General features: G+C 40.3%; 1 protein-coding gene across 4 annotated transcripts in view; it reads right to left on the bottom strand.

Moving 5' to 3' along the window:
* The window catches only part of ANO6 (anoctamin 6), a 212,809-nt gene that overhangs the window by 145,928 nt on the left and 43,343 nt on the right, over positions 1–23,538 (bottom strand). For 2 of the 4 annotated variants that reach the window (XM_024256710.3, XM_024256712.3), the window contains exon 2: positions 13,084–13,146. The exons of the other annotated variants lie outside the window; for them this stretch is intronic. In XM_024256710.3, coding sequence (XP_024112478.1) covers positions 13,084–13,146 — 63 coding nt within the window. The remainder of the gene's footprint in view (positions 1–13,083; positions 13,147–23,538) is intronic. 4 annotated transcript variants of the gene reach the window in all.

Raw genomic sequence — 23,538 nt, 5'->3', positions numbered from 1 at the left:
GCTATTACATGGAAACATTAAATTATATAACTGAATCAACCAAATTATATTTATTCCTTCAACCAATAAATGTCTGTGGCACTCTTGCTAAACGTAAGCACTGGGTAAGCTCTGGAAATACAGCAGTAACTGAGGACTTTGCCTTTCCCCACCCTGTCCCATCTACCCACTCTTCCTCATGGGAGAGGTGGCATATCCCTTCTGATCATAGCCCAAAGCCTCCTCCTATGCCATGGCTCCCATTCCCACAGGATTTCTTGTGACTTCAGCACTTTTTACTGTGACTTCAACCTACGCTTCATTTTCACCTTTGTCAACATTTTTCATGCTCAGATTTATTCCATCTTAAAAAAGTAAAAAGCCTCTCCTTAGGAAATGTATCACTATCAAATGTTAAATGTGCATACACTTCGACCTCACAAATTCTACTTAATTCCTGTACACATTTGGAAAGATATAAATATGCACAAGTACGTTAAGATGTTGAGTGTAACAGTATAAGAGACACCAAAATTTCTAAGTAAAACTAAAATATCCAGACAACACTACAGCACAACAGAATAGTATGCATCTACTTTAGGGAGTAACATGTCTATAATGTACAGAACAAAAACACAAACTTTGGCTGACTACATAGCAATAAAGCCAATTTTTGTAATGTAAGTGTGTATGAGAGAGTGAGCAATAGCACATGTACCGAAAAATCTTGAAGGATACACTTCAAACTATTAACAGTGGCTATATATGAGAGAATGCAATTATGGAGATGATTCTCAGTTATACTTTTTAATGTTTAGAACTTTTACAACGACTCATTGTAAAATATATTGCTTTGTAATCAGAATAAAACAATAAAGATAAAAGGTTATCAAAAAAGTTAAAACAACTTTAATCAACCTTTCCACTGCACCTATTGCATTATAACATAGTCCTTACTACTACTGATAAGGTCAAAGTACGCTGGCACTCCTCTACCATGGACTCAGCCTCCATTAGTCACCAGCCGGCTCTAAGGTCCATAGTGACTTGCATGCTGCTAAACCTAATGCCCATTTTACATTTTTGCCTTACTTGACATCTCAATGAGCTTTGACACGGCTGGTCATGACTTCTTTTGAAGACTCTCTCCTCTTGGTTTCATTCTCTTAGAGGGACTTCCATTTCTCTGATTTCCTCCATTGGTGCCTCCTCCTTGACTGCGCCTTGACTTCTGAAAATATTCAGGGCTCCATCCAAGCCCTGCTCCTCTTTAATTTGTCTGCTGGCAACTGTTAACACAGGTAGACTAAAGGTTCCAAATGCATTGCTCTATTTCAGCCATCTCTTCTGAGCCACAGATTCACATATCCAACTGCCTATGCAACATCTTCGCTTGGAAATGTCCCAGGCATCTCAGACTCAGTATACAGGATTTATGCTTCCCTCTCAACCACAAACACACTCAAAGCTATTCTTCAATATTTCGTGTCTGCATAAATGGTAACCCCACTTATTTGGCTGGTCAAGCCAGAAACTTGGTTGTCATCCTTGACTAGCCTCCCTTCCGCATCCCCTACAGCCAAACATTCGCTCTCCTATGGTGCTGAAGAGTTCTTGACTGTCTTCCTCTCTTCATCTCATCCTGCCAAGCCCCTCCCATCTGTTATTGGGACTATTGCACCAACCTCCTGACCGCCCACCTGCCAGCAACTTTCATCCCCTTTTAATCACTTATCTCTTCAGTAGCCAAAGCAATCTTTGAAAATAAAATTCTGACCCAGTACTTTTCTGCTTTAAATACTTTAATAGCTTCCCATTAGGAAACCACTTTCAAATTTAAGATAACAAACAGATGTTATTTCTGTAATGGGGAATGATATGGTTTGGCTGTTTGTCTCCTTCAAATCTCCTGTTGAAATGTAATCCCGAATGTTGGATGCAGCATCTAGTGGGAGGTAATGGACCATGGGGGTAGATGTCTCATGAATGGCTGAGCACCATCCCCATGCTTATGAGTTCTTGCTCAGTTCACATGAGATCTGGCTGTTTTAAAAGAGTGTGGTATTCTCCTCTCTCTCTTGCTCCTGCTCTCGCTATGGGACACGCTGCCTCCCCTTCGCCTTCCACCATGATTGTAAGCTCCCTGAGGCCCTCCTAGAAGCAGATGCCAACAGTGCACTTCCTGTATAGCCTGCAGAACTGTAAGCCAAAATAAACTTATTTTCTTTATAAATTACCCAGTCATAGGTATTCCTTTACAGCAACACAAGAATGGAATAACATGGGAAAAAATAAGACCAATGATTCTTAAAGAAGGCTGGTTAAAAAGAGACTACAAGCAACATGAGGACAGAAGCTGTACCTATTTAGTTTGCTGTAGAACCTCAGTAGTTAGCCAGAATCTTTGCACACAGTTGACCCTAATACATATTTACTAAATGAATAAATAAGGTAGGGTTGAGGAAGGTATATTTTTGTTCATTTTTTGTGCCTTGTTTTAGAAGATGAAACTTGTATTCATATTACCTATTCACACACACACACACATACACATACACACATGTTGACGGAAAACAGTGAAAGACAAACACAGGAGGAGCACTGATGGAGAGAGGCACAGGTGAAGGCATTAACATTTATCAGAAAGATGACAGATGAGAGAAGCAAAGATGAATGTAAACATGCATTTATATATGCATTATATATAAAATATACATATATTCTCTCTATATATATACATATATATAAAAACACATATATGATACAATTTACATGCACACAATGTATATGCATTTTTGGAGGAAGGGAGATAAAAGAAGTTGAGGCAGTAGCCCCTGCAGGTTTCCTTTACTTTTTGATTTAAGAAAATGATCTACTGAGAGGCCAAGAGGGTATGGAATAGAGGAAGGCAGTGAGAGTTTGAAACAGTTTCTGTGATTGATAGGAGAGCATCTGCTGACTCGGTGTGCCCGGCTCAGTTTCCATTCTGCTGGGTTTTTCTTCTGAGCTCTGTAAATATTCAAGACTCCAATTTTCTTTTTGGCTTCCTGTCCCAAGGCAATGGTTTCCCAGAATCAGTGCAAGAATCAAATGTATAACAATAACCAGGGGAACTATGCAAAATGATTCCTACACCTTGCCTGATGGAGATTCTGTGCTAGTAATTGGTGAGGGGTTGGGTCCCATGTACATGGCAATTTGTGAAGCACTGCCCTTTGGTCTGTAGGCCACAGGGTCACTGACCTCACAACCACATTTTCTCCTCAGTCACTGTACTGACCACAGCTGAGCAAACTGGGTTAGTGATCAAACTCGTCACTCAAAGTCACGGTGACATGCCATGTCCACTTTGTCTTTCCATCCAGCTGAGAAGCAGCAACTTAGAAAAGAGAAAAAAATATACAGAGATGGGTGTATTATCTTTTCAAACATGGCTTTGATGGGAAGGACACATTTCCTGATGGGTGCTCCCAGGATGGCCATCCCTGCCAGAGGGCAAAAGGGGAAAAAATAGACCTTTTTCTCTATTATCTTTCCTGTTCTTCTGTTCAAAACTAACATTTTATCTGGCTATTGAGAACATGAATCCAAGTGTGCTTTGGAGCTGAACTGTTATCAGCTGAAAATAGCCCAGAGGAAAAAAAAATCCACAATTTTTAACCTTTTAACAGCTCTTGTTCATGAAATGTGGGTTGCAATTTTACTTGACTTTGAAGATGTCAGAATTACTGAGACTGACTAAAAAATACAAGGAGAAACTTAACTTCACATTTCTTCAATTGGCTGCCACAACTCTGTTTCCTATTCTGGTGTTCAGTTACATACAATTATCTCAACTTCTTGGAAATAAATCTAAGGGTAAAAAGAGATCTTAAAATCATTTTTCAATTCCCTAGTCTTATAGAACAGAAATAATGACAAGGCAGGATGCCCAGGATTAAAGAGTTTGTAGCAAATCTGGGAATGGAACCCAAGTGTCCTAAACACTGACCCAGGGGCTTCACGTACTCGCCCCACAATGTAACAAAAGAATTACGGTGAAATGGGGACTCACAGATCACACAGAAATTTGTTTCACAAGTGTGATCAAATGCCTTGTAAACAATTAAAAACTCATGTCGGTGAAACTTTATTTAAAGATAGAAGACTGAATATATGCATTTAGCTCTGCCCCCTCCTCAAGTACTACCAGAACATACACCAATAAAGACAAAGAAAAAAGAGGAGGAGAGACAGTAACACAATTTGGGGAGACATTGTGTTAGGCAAGTGCAACTACTTAGCCAATTGGAGAAATCTCAATACTAAAATAGGAAAGCCTCGAAGCAATTTCATTTAAATTATAAGCCCTCAAGAGGCTGGCAGCACAGGCTCCTCTGGAAGTGGGACTGAAGGTAGGGCAGGAGAATGGTCATAAGTCTGTTTATTGAGGAGTTGGACCCCCAGATTCCCTTCCTCAAGGCTTGAAGACAAGTGGTTGCCTCCCAACCCCACCCTACCTAGGGAAAGACTTGAAATGTATTCTCTGGAAAGAGTGAACAGAGGCTCTTCAGACAAGAGGATACCAGGCACAGTTGAGGATGGGGATCCCATACTGAAAAGACAGATTACACAAAAGATTATTGCTGAATGTTGAGACTCCTAGACTTCTACTTAGCTTTCTGACTAGTTGTATTTTCTCTTGGTCTGATTAACTTAGAGTGGTGGGTGGAGGGACGGTCTAAAATTACTAACAGAGTTTCCTAAACAAACAGCCAGACAGGTCACCCTAAAGTGAAGTGCATAATTGCCAAATGCCATCCACTACTACAGAACTTCCAGCCATCTTTCTAGATAGCTACTCAAAAATTAGAAGGGACAAGACTTTCCAGACACTAAGAGGGCATCTAACAGAGAAACAGCAAAGCAACTTGGTGAAGAGGGAAAAATCACATGAGAAAGATGCTTAAAACAAACAACAAAAAACTCTTGCATCATCAGAGATTGAGAAAAGTGCATCCATGAAATAAGGAAAGATGTTACCAAAGGGAGACAGGGAGAAAGACAGAAATAGTCAAAGAATTAAAAAAGAGCTTTTGGAAATTAAAATGATTGAAAACTCAACAGAAGGCTTGAAAGATAAAATTCAGGAAATGTTCAATAAAGTTAAGCAAAAAGAGGTGAAAAATAGGAAAATGGAAAATTGGAGAACCAATTCAGGATAGCCAATATCCAAATAACAGATGTATTAATGGATTAGAGAAAATGGAAGGCAAGTAACTGTCAAAGAAATTTCCCCAAATTGAAAAGGATTAGGAATTAAAGAACACCTTTCTCCCACGACTGAAAACAAACTGAAGGACACTTTTTTCCTTTAAAAAATGGAGTTGGGGGTTGGGCACGGTGGCTCACACCTGTAATCCCAGCACTCTGGGGGCTAAGGTGGGAGGATCACTTAAGGCCTAGAGTTCCAGACCAGCCTGGGCAACACAGAGAGACCCTGTCTCTACAAAAAAATTTAAAAATTAGCCAGGTGTGGTACATGCATATAGTCTTAGCTACAAGGTGGAGGGTGGTTTGAGGGGCGAGGATAGCTTGAGCCAGGAGTTTGAGGGTGGAATGAGCTATGATTGTGCCACCTACTCCAGCCTGGGCAACAGAGCAACACCCTGTCTCTAAAAAATACATATAATAATTTTTTTAATTAAAAACAATGAATTGGGTGGGGCTTGCCATAGTGAAAGGGTCTCCTGAGTTTCCACCATACTAATCATTATGGAATTTCTAAATACTGTGTTCAAAGAAAAAAGTCCACAAAATTCCAGAGCGGAAAAGTTTTTCATACAAAGGATCATAAGTCAGAATGGCAGGAACTTTTCAAGAGCAACTCTTGAAAGTAGAAGGCTTCAAAATTCTGAGAGCAGATAATTTCCACCTTTGAATTATATACTTAGTCAAGGTGTCAACTGAAAGCCAGAGAAAAATACAAGCATTGTCAGACCCACAAGTTTAAAAAAAAAAATTACCTGCCTTTAACCCTTTCTACATAAGACACTGGGAAATATGCTCCACCAAAATAAAATAGTAAACCAACAAAAAATAAGACATAAATGTAGGGCTCCAATGCAAGTCCTCAGAATGGTGGTGAAAAGGAATCTCTCACTCGGCCAAGGTCTAAAGATCAACTTGGGCAGGGTGGAGGAGATCAGAAGGCTGCGGGAGGAATCTCCCCCAAAGGATGAATTTGACAGGATTGCATGCATGGCTGATTACATTGAGAGGAGATTTACAATTGGGTAAAAGTGTGAGGTTGAATTATTCATAACTATATGAAAAACTAATAAAATCAGTATCTGCTGTATAGTCTCCAGAGGAAAAGTAATCAAACTATATTATATAGCTCATCTGTGGAAAGTATTACATAGTTATAATAAAGTAAACACTGCGTATTGATCTTACCAAAATTATAACACAATTACAATTGAGGGAATGGGGTTGGGAAAGTTTGTGAGAGAAGGGAAGGAGGCTGGAGTAGGTGAAAAAGAGCTAAATACTTCTGCATCAATAGATAATGCCTAAAACTGAAAAATAGATAAATTATAATTTAAGTATGTTAACCAGAGATATAGAGGTAATTACTAAAAGAATCAGCTACAGTTAAAAATCCTGGCCTCTTGGGAACAGCGAACAGAAAAGGAGACGCAGCTGGTTTTCATAACAAAACCTGCAACATTATTTAATTTTCGAGTTATGTAAACATTCTAACTAATTACGTAAAACTTTGACTAAAATAAAAACTTTTCATTTTTCACCCCCACTTAAAAAAGGCGGGGAGCTCATGGCATGAACACATATAAACGTTAGAATCACTGTTCTGGCACCTACTATATGCCAGGCACGTGCTAGATGCAGAAGATAAAACAGAAAATGTCCCTTTTTAGGAAGCTTATATTCCACAATAAAAACTAAATACAAGTACTTTTAAAATAACTGACTGCTTGGAGATATGAAGGTAATAAACAACTTGATATAGCAGAGATTAAGAGATGGAAGTATTTTGGGTAGGGTGGGTCAGAGGAGCCTCCCTGAGGGGTGATATTTGAGATGTGAAGTATGAGGAGCTGGCTATGCAGGGCTTAAAAAAAAGAGCATGCAAGGAAAAAGAAAAAACAAGACAATGGTTCTGAAGCAGAAAGTATCTTGGTGTGCTCAAAGATATGATCAAAGATCAGTGTGACTGCAGGGCGGTGAAGACATGAGAGGCTGGGGAACAAGTGAGGTAAACACTGACAGGTAAACAATGGGATGGCACCACAGCATCACAGAGCATACTTCTGTGGCAGGAGTGGAAACAACAGACCCAGTCAGTAGACTAATGTTGAAGTCCAGGTGACAAAGTTGTCCTAAGATGATAGTAGTGGAGACAGAGAAGATACTCAAAATCATCTTGAAGGTAGAAGTACTGGGGGGACAGGAAGGACAATAGAAGAGAAACCAAGGAATTTATACAGGTTTCTGACTTTGTAAGTTGGAAGGATGGTGGTACCATTTACTGAGATGAAGACACAGAGTGCAGAGGCAGGATGGGGTAGATGGGACATGGAAGCAAATCAAGAGTTCTTCCCTGAACATGAGACATCCATCCAGGAGTGCTGTCAAGGAGGGAGGAGGGTACGGCATCTAGAACTCAGAAGAGCTCAGTGTTGGAGATATATACCTTGGAGAGTCAGCAAATTAATGGTATTTAAAGCCCCTGAAATAGATGAGCATGTAGACAGAAGAGGTATGGCTTAAACCATAGCATGAAGAATTCTCAACATTCCCAGGAGGCCAAATAATGAAGGAAATGCCAGTAAAGGACCAAGAAATGGCCAGTAGGGAAGGGGGAAGGCCAAGTTAGAAGGTAATTTCAAGAAGGCAATAGAAAACTGCTTAAAGCCACTCAGAGATCCAGTAAGATAGAAACGTATCCATTGGAAGCAGCAACACACAGATCTTGAATGACTCTGCCAAAATCAATTTCAGAAGAGTGATGGGAAAAGACACCACACTGTAACAGATTGAAAAATAAATGAGTAATGAAGAAGCTGTAGTACATGTAGGCAACATTTTAGAAATTTTGCTTTCAAAGGAGACAGAGAGGCCGGGCATAGTGGCTCATGCCTGTAATCCCAGCACTTTGGGAGGTCGAGGCGTGTGGATCACGAGGTCAGGAGTTCAAGACCAGCCTGGCCAATGTGGTGAAACCCCATCTCTACTAAAAATACAAAAATTAGCCAGGCGTGGGGGCGGGGGCCTGTAATGCCAGCTACTTGGGAGGCTGAGGCAGGGAATTGCTTGAACCCAGGAGTCAGAGGTTGCAGTGAGCCGAGCCAGGCACTGCACTCTAGCCTGGGCAACAGAGCAAGATTCCATCTCAAAAAATAAAAATAAATAAATAAATAAATAAAAGGAGACAGAGAAACAGGGTAAGAGATGGAGACGGATCTAAGGGTCTAGAGAAAGGTGTTTGATTCTTCAGTATTTTTAACACAGGGATTCCAGAGCATTAATTTACTAACTCCTTTAGTCGTACAACTTATCAAGCACCAGGATCAATGTCCTTACAGAGCTTACAATCTACTGGGATAGAAACAACAAACAAATATACATATACTAATTCCAGGTGGAGATAAGTGTTTTGAAGACAAAGCAGGTTAAGAGGATACAGAGTAACAGTGACATTTTAGATAGATAAGTCAGGGATGACAGCTCTGAGTAGGTGACATTCAAGTAAGAACGGAATGAAGTGCAGCAGCAAGTATCCTAGATGAGAAAGGAGTTGGGAGGTGAGAGAGGGTGGAGAGGATGATGAGGATAGTGGCCAGGCAAGGGGTGACATGTCAAGGGACAGGTGTGGCCAGAGCACAGTTAAGAGACAGGCAGAGCAGGAAGAGAAAGGATGGAGAGGTAGCAGAGGCCTTACAGTACATGGCCAAGTGTTTGAATTTTATACTGTTGGTAGAGAAGCCACTACAGACGGTATAAAGGTGTAAAAGAGAAGGATCACTGTGACTGTTCTGTGAACTCAGACCAAGAGGTGCATGAATGGTGGCAGGAAGCGACTACAGGAGTCCTTGCAAAACTTAGTAGTGGCCTGGGCTCAGATTTAGGTGTGGGTGCAGGGGATGATGGGTGCTTGAATTTGAGAATACGAGGTGTTACAGAAAGGCAGGAATCAAGGATGACTTCAGCTTTGGGGCCTGAGTGACTAGGTGGTATCACTGCAGAGGTTAAAACAATGGAGGAAGTATAAGCTCACGAAACAAATCAAGAATTTGGTTTTGGAAATGTTAAGTTCAACTCATCTACTAAACAACTAAGTGAAGAAGTAAAGCAGACAGCTGTAAAGCAAGAAAGAGATAGGGAGTGGACATAAGTATGTGGAAGTCATCCACATACAGATGGCATTCAGGGCCTTGCAAATGAATGAGATCATCTAAGGAGTGGAGATGGGGAAGAGGGTCGGGACACTAAGCCCTGGGTGCTCCAAAGTTTAGGGGCCAGAAGAAGAGAAGGATCCAGCAGGAGAGATTGGGAAAGAACAAGTGAGCAGTGAGCAGAATCAAGATAAAGCAGCATCATGAAGCCAAGTAAAAAAAGAATTTCAGGAAGCAGGGAGTGGTCAGCTGTGCCCTGTGCTGCTGAGATAAGCATGAGCTCCAAGAGAAAGTTCTGGGAGGCTCTGTGACTCACGATGAATGAACAACCCTCTGTGATAACATTCCTTACCCATAAGTGTATTCAGACCACTTAGTAACCCTCAGTTCATTTAGAACACTATGCCTCTGTTTCCAAGGAAGCCTCACCCCATGGCAAGCCTCCTTCAGGATTCTCCCAGGAAGCAAAAGAAGAGATCCCTGTGCCTGTGAAATAGAAATGGCTCTAATGGGGAGGCGTAAATAGGAAGCAGACCAACGCTCACAGCAAAGAACCCAATTTGTTGGGGCAGAACAGAACCATTCTACAAATTCCTACTTTTTTTTAACTCACAGCATGTGAGAGGAAAATCAACAGCAATCAAGTTTTATCATTCCCATTTTACTGATGAGGAAACTAAGGCACAAAGAGGTTATGTGAGTTGCCCAAAATCACACAGCTAGTAGGTAGGAAAGCCAAGATTCTCAAACCTAGGAATGAAAGGAAAAGAGCAAATTATCAACTATTTTGCTTGGCTGCCTCCCCCAAATCAAATGTGTAGTTTCTGGGAGTCAGATCACAAAATTCTATCTGACACTATATGACTTTTGATCAAAATTGGCCATCCTGTCTTCCATTTTAAAATATTTAATTGACGAAGATTGAATATATTCAAGGTGTACAATGTGATTTGATATACACTGTGTAACAATTACCACAATCAAATTAACACACCCCATCACCATTCATACTGTACATTAGATCCCCAGAACTTAGTCATCTTTAACTTAAACTCTGTACCCTTTGACCAACATCTCTCATTTCCCCCAATCCCCCAGCAATCACTGTTCTACTCTCTGGTTTTATGACTGTTTTAGATTTCACATGTAAGTGAGGTCAAACAGTATTTGTCTTTCTGTGTCTGGCTTATTTCACTTAGCATAACATCCCCCAGGTTCATCTATGTTGTCACAAATGGCAGGATTTCCTTCTTTTTTATGGCTGAATAACATTCCGCTGTATATATGCACCAAAATTTCTTTATCCATTCATCCATCAGTGGATACTTAGGTTGTTTCCATATCTTGGCTATTGTGAATAATGCTGCAATGAACACAAAACTGTGAATGTCTCTTCAAGATACTAAGATCATTCCCTTTGGGTATATACTCAGAAGTGGGACTGCAGGATCATATGGTAGTTCTATTTTTGATTTTTTTTTGTTTTTAGAATCTTCATACTGTTTTCCATAATGGCTATGCAATTTATATTCCCAACAGTTTACAAGGATTCCCTTTTTTCCATACCACTGCCAACACTTTTTCTCATCAACTTATTGGTGTTTATTAAGAACTCTAAGGGAAGCTAAAGCCAGTGCTCTTCCACCAGCATGGTAAACGCTCAGTTAATAATGTCTCTTCTGGAGAATTCTCTCCTCTTATGACATGAGAGGCCATATTCAGTGTAAAAACACAAGGACATCAGACGTACTTGGATTTAAATTTTGGCTGCTCTCCTAGTGAACAGGTAAATGTAAAAATCTGGTCAGAATAAATCCTAATTTGCAGGGTAGTTATAAAAGTTTGATGACAGGACATAGATGAAAACACTGAAAATGGAGTCTTACATATTTAAAAAACCCTTTTTTCTCTCCTGCCCCTTCTCTTCACTTCCAGAATGCACTGTTGAGCCTCTGAAGTTAGTGTGTTAGAAGTTGGTTACTGATTAGTAGTTTTTGTTAAATTTTTCACCTACATAGCAGCAAAAAAAAGAAAAGAAAAAAAAAACCCAAAAAGGTGGTTCTTCAAATCTTCATGTTTTATCTTCAGAAAAATTTGCATCTTCAAACAATAAAAGTTATTTAATATAAAAATGTTTTATATTTACCTCCAACTAAATTGATTTGCTTTGTCTTGAAAGTTTCAGGAATATTTGTTTTAGGAAGATTTTCCGTGATATATGGTGACTTTACTTCCACACTGCCACATTACCATTTGACCTCCAATATGAAGGCTCTTAAAAATAATGCACGAAAGTATGAAGACTTAGGATTTCAAAGAGGTTCTTCACATTTCAATTATTATTCTGTCCTGTTTGCACCATCTTAACATCTTAGGGTCTACTCTACAACGAGGCCTAGTTTGCAGTTTTAGTTCCAAAAAATTTTAACTATGTATTTTCCACCCAAGAAAATTATTACTTTCCAGCATCTCAACAGTGAGCTTCCTGGCCACTTGTAGGCTAAGCAGATACTAGCTGTGATCTTCCTTTTAGAGAAAAGTCTCTGGTACAGCTACAAGGGTAAATGTAAATAGTGCAACTCTGAAAATATTTTTCCGGTAAAAATAGAACATTGGCCAAGGATGATCCTAAGTACACTGCAATGACAGAAGACAGAGTTTTTAAAAATCATTTGAAAAGACAAAACATATTAATCCAAAGAAGCCAAAGGATTTAATTCAGCTATACTAACAGAATGTGGCTGCTTTAAAATATTATAGATTGGTGCAAAAGTAATTGTACTTTTTGCTATTAAAAGTAATGACAATTACTTTTACTTTTGCACCAAATAATCAGTCCTTAAAATGTATTTTTATAAAATAGCATCATTTACTTTTGCACCAAGTAATAATTCAGTCCTTAAAATGTATATTTATAAAATAGCATCATTTACTTCAGACAACTTTTTGTTGTTAGGTAATGCCACAATACTCCCTTTTGTTATGCCATACATGTTTGTATGTTATTCGAAGGTCCCTGGATGTTGCACATAGCTTGAGTAACATGTAAGGTCACTGAAATCTTCTTTTCATTATTTTGTCATCAAAATATCCTTGCCAAACATTTTTTGCTAAAACTCTCTCTCCTGGAAGGCAGGGTGGGAAGTCCTTCTTGCTTTTAAGATCCTGGCCCACAGTACAGTGAGCCATAGACAGGTAAGAAATAACTTTTGCAGCCGGGCACGGTGGCCCACACCTGTAATCCCCACACTTTGGGAGGCCGAGGCAGGTGGATCACTTGAGGTCAGGAGTTCAAGACCAGCCAGGTCAACATAGCAAAACCCTGTCTCTACTAAAAATACAAAAATTAGCTGGGTGTGGTGGCATGCACCTGTAATTTCAGCTACTTGGGAAGCAGAGGTTGCAGTGAGCTGAGATTGCATCACTGCACTCCAGCATGGGTGACGGAGTGAGACTGTCTGAAAAAAAATAACTTTTGCTTTCTGAAGTTCTTTTCTGAAGCATGCATATAGGAATGGATTATTTTCAGCAATCCATGTGGACTGAGGAATAAAAAGTTACAGAACTTCAATTCAACAAATATTATCTGAAACCCCACTACTGTTACAGAAATAACAGGAAAGACAGGCCTGTTCTTCCAGAACTGACAGTCGGAGGGGAAAAGGAAGGAAAGATGCTGTTCAAATACAATGGAAGGGGATCTTACCCAGGCTGGATGGGAGGTGAGTATGAGGAGTCAGAAAAGGCCTCCTGGAGGCGGGAACATCACCTGAAGGATGAGGAGGCATCAATAAATACAATAGGCCAATATAAGGGATGGTGTTAGGCTGCAGACAGAGCAGGAGGCGGCATCAGACCTGCCTCTGTAACAACAAGGACCTGACCTCGTACAAGCCATTTGACCATTTTTGCTCTCATTTTCCTTATCTATAACATCGGATGGCTAGGATGTCAGTTAACCTTAACTCTTGCTGTGCATCAAAATCACCTGAGCACCTTCTAAAAAGAATGGCTCCTTCCTCTGAAAGGTTGTTTCAGGTGGTGGGGCATCAGTGTTTCTTTCACGAGCTCTCCAGATGATGCTAATCTGCAGCCAGGGCTGAGAACCACTGGATGAGATGAGCTCTCAAGGCCCTGACATCTCAGGTCTGTGGTTCACTACCCCTGGTGCACAATAACATCTTCTGGGAGCTTTTAGAAATCCCAGTGGAGGCTGCATTCCAGATAATTAAACCAGATCTATGGAGGTGGCCTCAGGCATCAGTAATTTCAAAGTTCCCAGAATGATGCCAAGCTACAACCAAGGTTGACAACCACTGTTCTAGGCCCTCTTAATACTTCAGTTCCCTATTATGGTCAATGAAGGATGGGAAAATTAAAAAGAAAACTACATTGAATTAAAAAAAACCCGAAATGCCAAAGGCCACCGAAGGATCTTAAACAGGACTGTACCACACATGGATGTGTACATCATTCATGCTGATGCATGACCGGTGGGAAATGCCCAATCCAAAATGCTCTCAGTTCTAAATTTAAGATTCAATGGAATACTCCTATAAAATGGCTCCATGGTGTGTTCTCCACAATACTTAGTTAGAAATTGATTTGCATGGTTGACTGTAATATGAACATTACATTCCCTACCCCCGAGGTTACTTAAATCCACTTATTAGGCAACGGTGAACTAAACAAACGGTAATTAGAAACACTCCAGACTACCTTTTAAATCTGTTGGTAAATTATGTTTTTCCTGCACCAAAGCCCATACACACAGCATGTCCACAAGCATCACAAAACCAAAGCCTCAGAAATATTTACACTAATAAGGGCATAAGCTACCTCTGGGCCTTCACACTGGATTCTGCAGGGAAGTAAGGGCTGCCTTAGAAGAAGACTATTCATTACTGTTATTTCTCACATCTGGGTAAATAAAGCACTGCCCACATGCGGTTAGAAATCCCAGGTGAAAATGAACTCTCCAGGGGTCTGGAAATGAAGAATACCTCTGATAGACTGTCTCATTTCCTGAAATGAGTCAGAAATGAAAGTAATTCTTCAGAAAAGAACATCTGCACTACGGCACAGCTTATAAATTAATGCCAGTGATACCTGTGGCTAAGAAGCTGGCCCCAGAGAAGAAGGGAGGGCCTGGGAACAGCACCAGAGCCTCTGCATTGCACTTAATCTCAGGGCTGCCGCTGTTAGCTTGGAGGGTCTGCAAATCCAATGAGCGGCCAGGCGTCCTGGTCTCCACCACAAATCTGGATTAGCAGTAAGACTGCTCACATTCCATTAGAGAGCTGGCCCCTTGCCAATGGGTGGAAGCAGCCAGAAAGGATGCATGTGCTGCCCTGAGCACGGAAATAGCAATTCTTACAAGAAAAATTGTTTTCCTTAACTAAAGATAGTCTACGCCCGTTAATGATTCAGACAGACCTTTCTTCCTGGGGAGGACTATGACCTAATGCTGCCAAGGAAAGCCCTTTCCCTTCCTATTATGCAGGAAAAAGAGGTATTGGCATGTGGTCAGGTACTGGAGGACAGGAAAGAATGAAATGCCTTTAACAACTCTTGTAAAGACCAATAAACAGGAAAGTGAAAAAGAAAGATGGTTTTCACCAAGATCAGAGGTCAGTTATTCTTCTTAGGTGGCTCTTCATTATTTTTTTCGTCCTGGTTAAGTATGTATGTATTTGTTTTATTTATTTATTTAATTTTTGAGACAGGGTCTCACTCTGTCACCCAGACTGGAGTGCAGTGGTGCAATTTCAGCTCACTGCAACCTCCACCTACCAGGTCCAAGCAATTATCCTGCCTCAGGCTCTCGAGTAGCTGGGATTACAGGCATGTACCACCACACCTGGCTAATTTTTGTATTTTTGTAGAGACGGGGTTTCGCCACGTTGGCCAGGCTGGTCTTGGACTCCTAACCTCAAGTGATCTGCCTGCCTCGGCCTCCCAAAGTGCTGGGATTACAGACATGAGCCACTGTGCCCAGACCTGGGTTTTTAAAAGGAATCCAGCACTACTGTTTGTAATGGAGTGGTGGGGGAACTGGAAACAATCTACATGCCTGTTAATAGGTGATTAGGCAAATTATAGTACATACACAATGGAATACTATGTAGTTATTTAAAAGCCTAATCTGTGTGCAGATATAGAGATATCTGTACTCTCTATGACACATTAATACATTAAAAAATGCACCCGGCCTTTTTAAACATTTGTGTAAATGTTTTCAAAGAAGTTTCCTAAAATAGGAGAGGGTTGGGAGAGAGTGTTATTTTTCTTTTATACCCTTCAATACAGTTTTGACTTATCTTTTCATATACCTGTACCCTTCCCCTTTTAATAACAGGCACTAAATAAGTGGAGGGCTATTTCTGGTTTCTTCTTTATGCTAGCCCCTTCATACATAATTTACAAGTAAGTGCTATTTTTTTGAGATGGGAGTCTTGCTCTGTTGCCCAGACTGGAGTGCAGTGGCATGATCTCGGCTCACTGTAACCTCCACCTCCCTGGTTCAAGCGATTCTCCTGCCTCAGCCTCCTGAGTAGCTGGGATTACAGGTGCCCGCCACCACGCCTGGCTAATTTTTATATTTTTAGTAGAGAAGGGGTTTCACCACATTGGCCAGGCTGGTCTCAAACTTCTGACCCTGAAGTGATCCGCCCACCTCGGCCTCCCAAAGTGCTGGGATTATAGGCGTGAGCCACCATGCCTGGCTAGTGCTATTTTAAATAGATGTTATGGAATCGTAACTCCCCAAAAATCAGATGTTGAAGCCCTAACCCAAAGTACCTCAAAATGTGACTGGATTTGGAAAAGACAAGGTCTTCAAAGAGGTGATTAAGTTGAAAATGAGAGTGTGAGAGTGTGAGAGTGTGCCCTAATCCAATCAGACTGGTGTCCTTAAAAGAGGAAGAAATTTGGACACAGAAAGATACCAGAGTGCATGCACGCAGAGGAAAGACCATGTGAGGACACAGAAAAGGTGGTCGTTGGCAAGCCTCAGGAGAAACCAAATGGATTGACACCTTGACCTTGGACTTCCTAGCCTCCAGAACTGTGAGAAAATAAGTGTCTGTTGTTTAACAACCCAGGCTAAAGTATTCTGTCACGGCAGCCCCAGCAAACTAATATAACAGACAAATAGATGGATGATTCAATTCAAATAGCACAACATGGATGCTGTCACCCACAAGAGTCTTCAACAGGTGAAAAGCCCACTATGTCCACCGTGATGCTGATGGCCTCATCTGCTTTGTGAAGAAACAGGAGTTTCTGACTAAATCATGTTCACCCTGTTAAGTGGCTCAAGCTGGGACTTGAATGGGTTTCCCACTTCGTCATTTTTAACAAACCCCATAACTCAAAGAACTAGAGCCATATTATACACACACACACACTTGTTTTTTGAGACAGGGTCTTGCTCTGTCACACAGGGTGGAGTGCAGTGGCACAATCTTGGCTCACAGCAACCTCCACTTCCTGGGCTCAAGCAATCCTCCTGCCTCAGCCTTTCAAGTAGCTCGAACTACAAGTGCATGCTACCATGCTCAGCTAATTTTTTAACGTTTTTGTAGAGATGAGGTCTCACTCTATTACCAGGCTAAGCCTCACATATTTTATTAGTGACTTTTAAAAGCTTGGCTTATAGTCAAAAGGCTGATAACTAAGAAAAGGGAAAGTGCCACAGTAATATTAATTCAATTTTTTAAAAAAAAGACCTGGCACCAATGTTTAAAACAAGTATGGAAAAACAAATGATATGCCATATTTATGTGCCAACCTAATCTTTTATACTTTAATACATATGGTCTCAGACCACAATGCAATATATTTTTAAAAGTATGGTAATCCAGGGCTAAAATTTCTTTATAAAATCTTGTAGATTTTTACAAATTTATTAATCTTTTTAAAAACTGGAGTTTAGAGATCAATGACATAGAACCACAGACTTTGCCTATAGAATCTTTAAGCTATAAAGGCTTAACCTATAAACCTATAGTCTTTAACTTGCAAAGATTTGTAAGTGGGTTAAGATGCAGACACCTGAAAAGATCACAACCCAAAGATAAATATGTGGTGCAGTCAGTTCAGGCTACAGACATTCAGAGGAAGGTGGAATCACTTTTGCCTTGAATGGCCAGGGGAAGTTTCACCAAGGATATAGGGTCTTAGCCAATCTGGGATTAGAAATAAAAGTTAAGGAGAAGTGATTTATGTTCAGGTCTGCCTTATCCTTGAGTATATTGTTCTGAAGGCAAGAACTGTGTCCCTAAGATCCTAACAGTGCCTGGCAAATAGTAGGCATCTGCCAGCTGGGGCAGGGAAACAGGTGAACACACAGCATGCTCATGTTAGGGTAGGTCTATACTGCAGGATTTTTGTAAGGAAGTTGCAGGACATAAGATTTAAAAAGTTGGAGCCAACCTGTAGGTACACTGAGGTTTGCGCTTTATCCCTATACAGTGTGGAGTCTATGAAGGTGTTTCTGTAGGAAAAAAGCACATGATGGGGCCAGCAGTGATGTGCAGAATGGACTGGAGGCGGTAGAGAAATGACAAGAATCGGGAAAGTTAACTGGATGATCAGCTGGGTAAAGTCTCAGCTTCCTAATCTGTAAAGTGGGCATCATACTACCTCTGTTCATAGGGCTGCTGTGAATATTAAATGGAATAAGGATGGTAAGGTACATAACACGAGGTCTGACAGTAAGCACTCAAGACATAATTGCTATCATTTATTATTATTATTCCACACTGTAAGATATAGAAGAAAGTGAGCAAGAACAAATGTGAGGTGTGGAGCCAGGGTATATAAGTCATTTCAGGGTCTCCTCAAGTCCCTTACACAGAATGGTAAGGCCATCTGTCTTTTTGGAAATGGAGTGTGCTATATTTATTCCTTAGTTCTCCATAACTTCGTATTTCAATACAGTAGATCCAACACGGGAGGAACAGATGTCTGAAATGATCTTTAAAATCGAGACTACAAAATCAACTTTACTTTGCTTTTATATAAAAGTCACTATACAGATTAATGCCAATCAGTTTTGAAACACAAAATTAATGGACTCAGCTATAAATCCAGGAAAACCATTTTCATAATGAAAATGCCAATGCCTTAATTTAAGAATGGAATTGCCAACATAAAAGACTTACAGTCAATGAGGAATTGCTCCTTTCACTCATAAATGAAAGAACCTGATAACTCTGAATTGTTTCTGAAACTCTGATGATCAGAAATTGTTGAGAATATAAGCTACGGGATTTTTCCAACTGCACAATTACCACTTGATATTGGAGCTCACAGCCTCAGACCAAATTTGGTGTGTTGGTTTTGTACGTTCCTTTCTCTAATTCTTATTATCAGGGATCCAAGGTCTTATATTTAGTGTCATGATACAGATATGAAGTTCAACTGAAGATAATAGCACTTTGTCTAATATAAAACAATGCTAACTTTTTTTGTAAATTTGATCTTAGAAGGGAGATTTACTGTACCACCAAAAATTTTTTGTATTTACATAAATATGTATGTATACACAGTCAGGTTTCACCAACTAACCATTGGTAAAATTAATGTTTCAGATGTCTGTGCTATTCCTACTCTCAATATTAATCATCTATTTTAAAACTTTACTCTTTGGTCCATGACAGGTTGCCACACTTACTCTATCAATGGTGGGTGTATTACTTCTTAAAATTAATAAAAGCCAACCCCCCAAAAAATTATCCAAAGGGACTAAATAAGACACCTGATTACTTTTACCAGTCAGCAGAAACTTTCCAAGAAACAAAGAGGCCAAGATGAAGAGAACAAGTCAGCTGTCAAACCAATCAGTAGGCCAAAGACAGAGTAGGATGAGGAATGCAAACTCATCAGCATAATTTCCGGTTGACAGGCATTAGCCAAGACATACATGTATTCAACACTCGAATAACACATCTTAGAAGGAAAGAGTAGAGCACAAAATCAGGAATCAAGATGTGGGAAGAAGAAAAAATTCCTTTAAGGAGAGAATAAAGCCTGAAGACAACATGCAGCAGGTAATCGGGCGACCAGCAGCTAAATCAAGAGATATGAGCTATAACCCCTCATTACACCCACCAAACTGGTTTCCTTCCAAATGTTCCTTTTCTAAGTCTTAGAATCTTTAGGTTTAGTTTGAACAGGGAAGATGATATGATATCCAAAGGTCTCCTCCAGCTCTGATAATAGACTGGGAGTTTGTTTAGATGATGAACAGATACATTTAAAGGGGAAAAACTAGGTTACTTTTATTTCAGTGACTTGAAGTTCACAAGAATGAAATTTCACAGAAGGGAGCCAAGCTGTCAGCACGCACAGTGAACACAGCTCTAAAGCATTCATCAAACCAAGGCCTCTGAAACACCTGGATGGTGTGCATGTTAACTGCCACATAACCTCAGCTTCAGCCACAATCCCTTTGCCTCTGACCCTCCTTGGCTCTTCCCAGTTGGATACACTCACTTCTCAGCTCCATTCTTCATGTAATCCTGCCAGAGGCAAGTTGTACACACATCTATAAAAAGTTAGGAGAGGTTTAAGGTAAAACAAGCAATGGAAATCCTTGGTGCAGCTCCTAACCTTGAGAATAGCACAGTAGGTAACAATTACTAGTGTTCTAAAAGGAAATTTTAGGACAGGCAGGGCGGCTCACGACTGTGATCCCAGCATTTTAGAAGGCCAAGGTGAGGAGAATGCTTGAGGCCAGGAGTTTAAGACCAACCCAGGCAACAAAATGAGATCCCATCTCTCCAGAAAAAAAAAAAAAAGAAAGGCCAGGCCAGGCATGATGGTTGTAGTCCCAGCTATTCAGGAGGCTGAGGCGAGAGAATCACTTGAGCCCAGGAATTCAAAGTTTCAGTGATCACACCACTATACTCCAGCCTGGGTGACAGAGCAAGATTCTGTCTCTCAAAATAAAAAATAGAACATCTTGTACTGGCCCCTGTTAGAATGCGTGCCCCAGTAATTTCACTTCTCAAGAACTTCACAAAATAATGTGAAATATAGACAAATATTTATACCTACAAATCTCTCTCAATATTATTTATAACAGCAAAAAAATCTGATGCATGCTAGATCTGCAACAATCAAGGAATGATTATGCAAATTATACCTCAAGTTAAGTTCCCCTTCTACATGATCCCATAGACCATGTGCTTGCCCCTCTATAGGACTCAACCTGCCTACTAATTGGTCATTTCCTCCAACAGGTCCTGAAGGACAAAAGCCATGTTTTGTTCACTACTTTCGTCACAAAGTGTAGTTTATAATAAGCACAAACTAAATATCTGTTGAATGTCTTCTGGAAAACACCTTTAAGTAAATTTTATGTGATGGAATGTTATTCAGCCATTAAATGTGGTTTGTGAAGCCTTCTTTAATATAGGGAGTGCTGATGATGAAAAGCTCTGGAAAGCCGGGAGCAGTGTCTCACGCCTGTAATCCCAGCACTTTGGGAGGCCGAGGCAGGCAGATCACCTGAGGTTGGGAGTTCGAGACCACCCTGACCAACATGGAGAAACCCCGTCTCTACTAAAAATACAAAATTAGCTGGGTATGGTGGCACATGCCTGTAATCCCAGCTGCTCAGGAGGCTGAGGCAGGAGAATTGCTTGAAGCCAGGAGGCGGAGGTTGCGGTGAGCCAGAGACCACGTCATTGCCCTCTAGCCTGGGCAACAAGAGCGAAACTCCGTCTCAAAAAAAAAAAAAAAAAAAAAGAAAAGCTCTGGAAATGGATAGTGGTGGTGATTGCACAACACTGAATATACTTAATGCCACTGAATTGTACACTTAAAAATGGTTAAAATGGTTAATTTTATGTTATGTATACTTTATCCCAATAAAAGAGATAAACACAGAGAGTGCTTATGAGGCAAGTTAAGTGAAAAGGCAGGATACCATAGGTCTAAACCATATAAAACTACATTTGCATTTTTTAAAAAGGCAGGAAAGCAGCATACTAAAATATTCATGGTGGTTTATCTTTGAGGGGTAGTGTTGGGGTGATTTTTGTTTTATTTGTAGTTTTCTGTATTTCCCAAAATTTCTACAAGGGCTCACATATAATATGTATAATCAGAAAAAGACATCAAGCAGCAGGGATAGAAAGGTTTCCTTATCAGCAGGTTAAACGTGGATCAAAATCATTTACCTTGCTATGATCCTTGATGTATTATACTTGCATATCATTTGTGCTTGACTTCACTGTATAGTCCATAAAACATGCCATTTAAGTGAAAATTGTACCTTTTAAAATTGAAATGTATTATTTAGCTTTTGCTCTGCCAGAAAGTATGCCTTTCAGATGTGATGCACCATAAGTATGCTTTGCTCAGGCTGAGAAGCAGCAACTGATGGTTGTTTTAGACATACAATTGACCAACTGGATCAAATGCACAGTTGTTCTCAGAGGTGAAAGACTTTCAGAACCTGTGATGAGCCAGTCTGCAACACCTCAAAGAGACTGAGACATCCAAATGGCCTCAATAAACACTAAACTTGACATATTTACAAATAAATTAGAAGCAAGTCCTTTGTAGTTACACAAACTCAGGACTGAAGTAACAGAGCCAGGACTGCCACTTACCATGCATACCACTGTGAGTGTTCCTGGCCTCAGTTGTCCCACAAATAAATGGGGATAAAAACGCTTCCCTCTTGGGTAAACAAGATGATGTTTGCAAATCAGAGCTGGAGGAAACCCTGAGCGTGCTAACAGCAGTTGTCCAATCAATAACATTAATTTCCTTCCTTTCCCCTCTTTAGATCAAGTGTCCAATCCAGGATAGCAAGTGAAATGCTAAAAATGACCCTCTACTTAGAACTAATAAAGTTGACATCATAGGAGAATGGGAAGATGTTCTGAATCCTTTGAGTTTCACTCCTCAGAAGCCCTTATAAGATGCAAACCAATTTTCCTATTCTTTGTTCCTCAATAACTGGAAAACATTCTCTGTGTTCTTCACATACCTGGAATCCTGATATGTCATCCTTAGGTTTCTTCTTCAAACCTTTCATTCACACCTGGCATGGTGGCTCATGCCTATAATCATAACATTTTGGGAGGCCAAGGCTGGGGGATCACTTAAGGCCAGGATTTCAAGACCAGCCTGGGCAACACAGCAAGACCCCCATATCTCTACCAAAAAAAAAGAAAACAGCCAGTTGCGGTGGCACATGCTTGCAGTCCTAGTTATTCAAGAAGCAGAAGCAAGAGGATTGCTTGAGCCCAAGAGTTTGAGGCTGTGGTGAGCCAAGATGGTGCCACTGCACTCCAGTCCGGGTGACAGAGCAAGAAACCTTGTCTCTTAAAAATAAATAAATAAAATAAATAAAAATAAAAAAAACCTAAAAACTAAATACAAATGATAAAATCTTTCATTCCTTTAAACATATCAGTGGTTCTCTCAATCCTCTCTGCAAGCTCTCCCTACATTCTGTTAACTGGATGGCCTCTGAATCCCTCTGAGCAGGACTTGTCATAGCATAAGACTAGCACCTAATTCAGGCATCCCAGAGAGCTCTGAAAAATACAACAAATTATTATGCTTTGGAAGGTTACTTCATTCTGACTGATGAGGGTGTGCAGTGCCCCTGAAACAAATCCACGTGTGACCCACAGTGCCCTCCAATTTGCTCCCATAACCTTTGTCCTTCGTTTTGCCTTGCAATTGACAACATTGTTCAGCAAGTTGATCGAGTCTGAGATTGCATCAGATTCAACACTGCACCAAATCCCTCCCTTCAAAAGAGCAGCCCCTATCTTTGCAAAAGATCTGCCTGCTTCCTTCCTTGATTAGCTCTTACTTGAGTGCCTCGTTGGGCAAAGGAGGAAAGAAGCTGACAAAGCAAAGATAATGGAAATCTTCAGTTGTTCAAGGTTACCTTTGTGCAGGCTGAACTGTACAAACTGACTTCACTACCTTTGGGCTACAAAACTCAAGCTTTTTCTTTCAGTAAACATGTACTGAGCCCAGCGCTAAGTGCTCAGCATTCAAAAATCAGCCAATTTTTTCCTTATGGAAGAAAAGAATATCAACAATTCTGCCACAGTGCAATATGTTCTAGAACAAAAGTATATACAAGGTTATTACAGCTGCACAGAGGGCAAAGAAGGACACT

This window comes from Pongo abelii, chromosome 10 (genome assembly GCF_028885655.2).
Source record: "Pongo abelii isolate AG06213 chromosome 10, NHGRI_mPonAbe1-v2.0_pri, whole genome shotgun sequence".
Taxonomy (NCBI): domain Eukaryota; kingdom Metazoa; phylum Chordata; class Mammalia; order Primates; family Hominidae; genus Pongo; species Pongo abelii.
This window is presented reverse-complemented; position numbering and strand designations above follow the sequence as displayed.